The sequence below is a fragment of the Vombatus ursinus genome, unplaced genomic scaffold, assembly GCF_900497805.2.
Source record: "Vombatus ursinus unplaced genomic scaffold, bare-nosed wombat genome assembly UNPS02014961.1, whole genome shotgun sequence".
In the NCBI taxonomy this organism is placed as follows: Eukaryota; Metazoa; Chordata; class Mammalia; order Diprotodontia; family Vombatidae; genus Vombatus; species Vombatus ursinus.
The window spans coordinates 883,275-889,544 of NW_020954739.1; the positions used below are offsets into that span (position 1 = coordinate 883,275).

Genomic DNA, 6,270 nt, shown 5'->3' on the forward strand with positions numbered 1-6,270 from the left:
TTCTTTCTTTCTTTCTTTCTTTCTTTCTTTCTTTCTTTCTTTCTTTCCTTCATCATTTGGTCGTTGAATTCTCCCAGGGTCTGAATCAGAGCACATCCTGGAGATGGATGTTCCTAGGCCCTCTGCTAGGACATGTAGCAGCTCGGTGGCTGCCTGTCTTCCTGGCTCAGGACTCCCTCCTCCTCGGACCCTGGGCTGGAGTGGTTAAGGTAGTGTTCATTTTCCCAACAATAAGCCTAAATCTTCCCCTCTGTAACTTCCACCTTGCTATTTTTAGTTCTGCCCTCTGGGACAAAGCAGAACAGGCCTCATTGTCCCCTTCCAGGCGAAAGCTCTTTAATACTCGATACAGGCATCATGCTGCCCTTGCCAGGCTTCCCTCCTTCAAGCCAGAAACTTATCAGTCCTTCAACGGATCCTTCTATGGAGCATCCTGCAGTCCCTTCACCACTTGGTCACCCTCCTCTGGATATGTTCTGGCCTACCAAGGTCCTCCCTGAAACGCAGCCCCTGGACTGGAGACCCAAACTTTAGGGGTGGTTTGATCAGCACAGGGTATGATGGGAATATCCTCTCCCCAGGGATGAACATGGCCTCTCTTTGCAGCCCAAGATCCCATTTACTTTTTGGATTGCCATTTGACATGTTGACTCATATTGAGCTTGCAGACCAGTAACCCTCATGTCTTTTTCAGGCCAACTGCTCCATGGTTATATTTCACCCATCGTGTACTTGGGAAGTTGGGGTTTTTTAATTTAATATTTTTATTTCCCCCCAATTACATATAAAACAATTTTAACATTTGTTTTAAAAACATTTTGAGTTCCAAATTCTCTTCCTCCCTTTCCCCTCATTGAGAAGGCAAACAATTTGATATAGGTTATACATGTGCAGTCATGCAAAACATATTTCCATGTTAGTCATGTTGTAAAAGAAAACACAGACAAAAAAAACCCTAAGAAAAATAAAGAAAATAGAGAAAAGTATGCTTCAATTAGCATTTAGACTCCACCTTAGAACTCCAGTTCTTTCTCTGGAAATGGATAGCATTTTTCATCATAAGTCCAAAATTGTCTTGGATCATTGTATTGCTGAGAATAGCTAATTCATTCACTGTTGATCATTGTATGATATTGCTGTTACTGTGTACAATGTTCTCCTGGTTCTGCTCATTTCACTTTGCATCAGTTCATGTAAGTCTGTCCATCACAATCATATCCTCCTCCTCCTCCTCTTCCTCCTCCAGATTAACTTGGATTATTTTGTCTAAAAACTACCTGTTCACATTCTTTGACCATTTCTCAATTGAGAAATGGCTCTTATTTCTATAAATTTGATTCAGTTCTTTACATATTTGAGAAATGAGGTCTTTATCAGAGAAACTTGCTATACATTTTTTTCACAGCTATGATTACCATGTATTTCCCTCCATCTTATTTTCCTCCTGTTTATCCTACTCTCTCTCCTTTCACCCTGAACCAATTCTGATGAGCAAGGTTTATGGGCCCACCCCACCCCCTCCATCTTCCCTTCCATTGTAAAAGTTCTTTCTCACCTCTTTCATATGAGATAATTTACTCTATTCTACCTCTCCCTTTCCCTTTCTTCCATGCATTCCTCTTTCTCATCCCTTTATTCATTTTTGGATAATTATCCTATCATATTCAACTCACACCCGTGCTTTCTGTCTATGTATACTCCTTGTAAACTACCCTAAAAATGATAAAGTTCTTAGGAGTTACAAATATGATTTTCCCATGTAGGAATGTAAACAGTCTAACCTTATTGAATCCCTTATGATTTCTCTTTCCTGTTTACCTTTTTATGCTTCTCTTGAGTCTTGTATTTGGAAGTCAAATTTTTTATTCAGCTCTGGTCTTTTCATCAGGAATACTTGAAAGTATTCTATTTCACTAAATATCCATTTCCCCCCTGAAGGATTATACATTATCCTTTGTACATCTTGACTTTCTCCATTGTGGTTTTGATATATTGTGGGTGGGCATAAGAAATTAAATGGGAGTTTTTGGGGAGTTTTGCAGAAGCTGCAGACAACATGTATAGCATTGTATATTATCAATATATTTTATCTCTTTTAATACCATAATAATTCCGACTCCTTCTCTTGAATGAATCTACTGGATCTATTTTCCAGGTCAGTTGTTTTTCCAATGAGATATTTTACATTTTTCTCTATTTTTTCATTCTTCTGATTTTGTTTAATTGATTCTTGATGTCTCATGGAGTCATTAGCTTCCATTTACTCAATTTTAATTTTTAAGGAAATATTTTCTTCAGTGAGCTTTTGCACCTTCTTTTCCACTTGGCCAATTCTACTTTTTAAGGAGTTGTTCTCTTCAGTGAATTTTTGTATATCTTTTTCCATTTGGCCAGTTCTGCTTTTCAAAGCATTTGTCTCCTCATTAGATTTTTGTGCCTCTTTTACCATCTGGCCTATTTTGTTTTTTAAGGTGTTATTTTCTTCAGTATATATATATGTATATTTTGGTGTGGGTGTGCATAACTTCTTCACCAAGCTGTTGACTCCTTTATTATGATTTTCTTACACCACTCTCATTTTTCTTCCCAATTTTTCCTCTACCTCTCTTACTTGATTTTTAAAATCCTCTTAGAGCTTTTCCATGGCCTGAGACCAATTCGTATTTTTCTTTGAGGCTTCGGATGTAGCAGTTTTGACTTTGTTGTCTTTTTCTGAGTTTGTGTTTTTGGTCTTCCTTGTCACCACAGTAACTCTCTATAGTTAGGATCTTTTTCTGCTGTTTGCTCATTTTCCCAGCCTATTTCTTGACTTATAACTCTATGCTAAAGTGGACTCTGCTTTTGGATTGGAGGGGGCACTGTCCCAAGCTATTTTCGGAGATAATTCTGGGGACCTGTAAGTTTTTGGTTCTTCCAAGGTGGTGTGATCTAAGATGTGTGTTTACCACTCTCTTGGCCTGTGCTCTGGTTTGTGAGTGAGCACAAGCACTGTTTTCTGCCCTGGAACTGTGACCAGGGTCCCAGCTCCCCTGAAGCCATGAACTCTAGTATACTAGTGCTCCTCCTTGCCCTCAGCCTGTGACCCAGGATTGTGACATAGATCCAAGTATGGGTAATGCAGCAGAGTCCTGCCCCGGGTGCTAGCAAAGGGACCCTTGTAATTTCCTTTTGAACAGTTGTCTGAGCCCCTTACCGTCTGTGGGTTGAGAGATCTGGAAACTTCCACTGATTCAACTGCCCCCAAGTCCTACTGCTGGTTTGCTGGGGCATGGCCTGTGCTGGACTGAACTCCTCTCACCCCAGTGCAACAGACCTTTTCTGCCAACCTTCTAAGTTGTTTTGGCCTAGAAAATTGTTTCACCCTTTTTTTTTGTGGGTTCTGCTGCTCCAGAATTTATTTTAAGGCATTACTTCAAGTTGTTGGGAGAGGTTTAGGGGAGAGCTCAGGCAAATCCCTGCCGTTTCTCTACCATCTTGGCTCTGCCCTCAAAGTTGGGGTTTTTTCGAACCCAAGTGTAAGATTTTACATTTTCCCCTTGCCAAATTTTATCTTCATTCATTCATTCATCAAGTTTTTATTAAGCACCTACTATATTTTGGGCACTGTGGATTCAAAGACAAAACTAAAAACATTCCCTGCCCTCACAGAGTTTACATTCCAACGGGGGGAAACAATTCCAACCCAGAGAAGTAAATACAAATCGATAGAGGTTCTCAGAATGGAAGACATCAGGCAAGTTTTCTTGTAGGAGGTGGCACCTGGGCTGAACCTTAAAGGAAGCTAGGGATTTTAAGAAGCAAGTAAGAAGGGAATGCTTTCCAGTCATGGAGAATAACCTGGGCAAAGACTTGGAGATGGGAGATGAGATGTTTTGCACAAGAAACAGCATGTGGGTCAGTTCGACTGAAATGTAGATTGTGAGAAGGGTAGAAATGGGAAATCAGTTTGGAAAGGTAAGCAGGAGATCGACTGTGAAGGGCTTTAAATGCCAAACAGAGGAGTTGGTATATTATGTTATTTTATCCCCCACTTCTCATCTAGTGGGAGGGATGTCAGAAGTGGGAGGACCCTTAGAACACAGGATGTCAGAACCGGAAGGAACTTAGAACAGGGAATGTCAGGGCTAGGAGGACACTTAGAATGTAGGATGTCAGAGCTGGGAGGGCCCTTAGAATGCAGGATGTCAGAGCTGGGAGGGCCCTTAGAACACAGGATGGCAGAGCTGGGAGGGCACTGAGAAGTGGGGGACAAACAGCCATGTGAAATGTAACTGTACATACCTGCAAGATATCTTTGCTCACCTTCCCATATAGCTTTGCTTTCTAGTGGATTTCTTGAGCTATATTTTCATATTATTTCTTTCCATTCTGTGAATTTTTTCCCCCTCAGGTTATAAAGAAGGTGTACAAGGGCAGCTAGGTGGTACAGTGGATAGAATTCCAGCCTTGGAGTCAGGAGGACTTGAGTTCAAATCTGACCTCAGACACTTGGCCCTTCCTAGCTGTGTGATCCTAGACAAGTCACTTAACCCTGATTGCCTCATCAAAAAAATAAAGGGTGTACGTTATCTGACAGATGTACCACTGATAGATTGCCCAGTAACCCGAAGAGTAATGGGTAGCTGACCTGTGCTTTAAAATTAATTCTGGATGGCTTTTCTTCGTTTTTCTTTCTTTGAAAACATCCCCGCCCCCCCCAACAAACTCCATACAAATTAGTCTTCGATTATTTGTTTGTTTATACAATGTCCTTTAGGCTAACTTGTCCAGCCAGCAGACTATTACTGTCCATGACTATGTGTAAGGGCTTATGATGGAATAAATTGATTTTTCCATATAAGAAAAACGCAATAGGGTGTCAGTGAAGTTTCTTGAGTGATGGAGTGACAATCAGAGTCGGGCTTTAGGAATATTAACTTGGCATGGGCTGGACTGAAGTGGGGAGAGACAAAGTAAGGAAGACCAATTATAATAGCCTAGATAAAAGAGGTGAGAAGGGCGTGGAGGGTGGAGATTATGTGAATGGATTTGGGGGAGGCAGGCCTTACTGATCTGACAACAGATTGGATATGGGGGTGGGGGAGAGGGAGAGGGAAGAGGCCCTTCCTCACTACTTTTTTGTGGGGTTCAGAGCCGCTCAAGTGGCTCTGCGGTTACCTCCTCCATGAAGCCTTCTCTGGTGCCCTGGACAGGAATAACCCCTCTCTTTCCAAGCCCTCACCCCTCTCCATTTGACCTCTACTGCCAGATCACCCTCTACTGCATGCCATACTTGTGTCTGCCTGACCTTACATGGTGTATTGTGCTTGAGTACATCTTACCCATCTGCTAGACTGCAAGCTCCCAGAAGGCAGGAACTGTGTCATTTTCCAGTGTCTGAGTCCCCAATGCTGAGCACTGGGTCCTGTGCCTTACAAGCCCTTACCCACTGTTTGCTGAGCTGAATTCTGCAAAGGCACCAAGAAGGCTGGAGCCAGTCTTTCGTCAGGTATGGATCTGAGGCTAGGACTTCAGTCACAACCTACAGAATCATCAGAGCTGCAGGACTCTGAGTGGGTCCAAACTCTACATTTTACGATGAGGAGATGGGACCAGAGGAGGGCTGTGACGTCCTCCAGGTCACACAGCTAGAAAGACCGAGGACAGACCATTCACTGAAAGTATGGAGACGTCATTTTATTCTCCTCCTTTTGAGGAAGACCCTCCTGCCCTATGTTCCCGAGTGTTTGGAAGGAAACTCTGGGAGGCAAATGATTGTTTCTGAAGTCCAGACCTGCCCCTACTTCCCCCCAACTCTTGTCCACGTGCCAGCTGGCCAGCCCCTGGCTTCATTTTAACTTCGGGAAGATCCTGATGAAGAGGATCATGCTGATGAAGATGAAACAGACAAAGATGAGCATGATCCACAGGAGCCAGTTGACTGACTTCTTGGCATGCTGTTCTAGCCTCTCTGACTCCGTCTTCAGTTTCTCAAAGTTCTGGTCCGCCATCTTGATGGAATGGGAGAGTGTCTGTGGGAAAGGACAGGCAGAACGGGGTGAGGGAGTGGCTCTGCCCCAGCAGCCAGGGAAGCTCAGACATCCTACCATCCCCACCTCCAACTCAGGTTCTAGACCAAGCCCTGTTGCTAAGATCTACATCCTTGGGCAAATCATTTTCCCTCAGAGGTCCTCGTTTTCACATCTGTCAAGTAATGGGATTGGATTAGATGATTTCCAAGGGCCCTCCCAACTCCAATATTCTATGTTTTAAGACCTCTCCCAACTCTGA

At 42.9% G+C, this 6,270-nt stretch overlaps 1 protein-coding gene across 1 annotated transcript in view; it reads right to left on the reverse strand.

The window, feature by feature from the left end:
- Positions 1 to 5,655: 5,655 nt before the first annotated feature.
- The window catches only part of USE1 (unconventional SNARE in the ER 1), a 16,980-nt gene continuing 16,365 nt past the window's right edge, over positions 5,656 to 6,270 (reverse strand). The window contains exon 8 of the mRNA XM_027845421.1: positions 5,656 to 6,011. Coding sequence (XP_027701222.1) covers positions 5,829 to 6,011 — 183 coding nt within the window. The 3' untranslated portion in view covers positions 5,656 to 5,828. The remainder of the gene's footprint in view (positions 6,012 to 6,270) is intronic.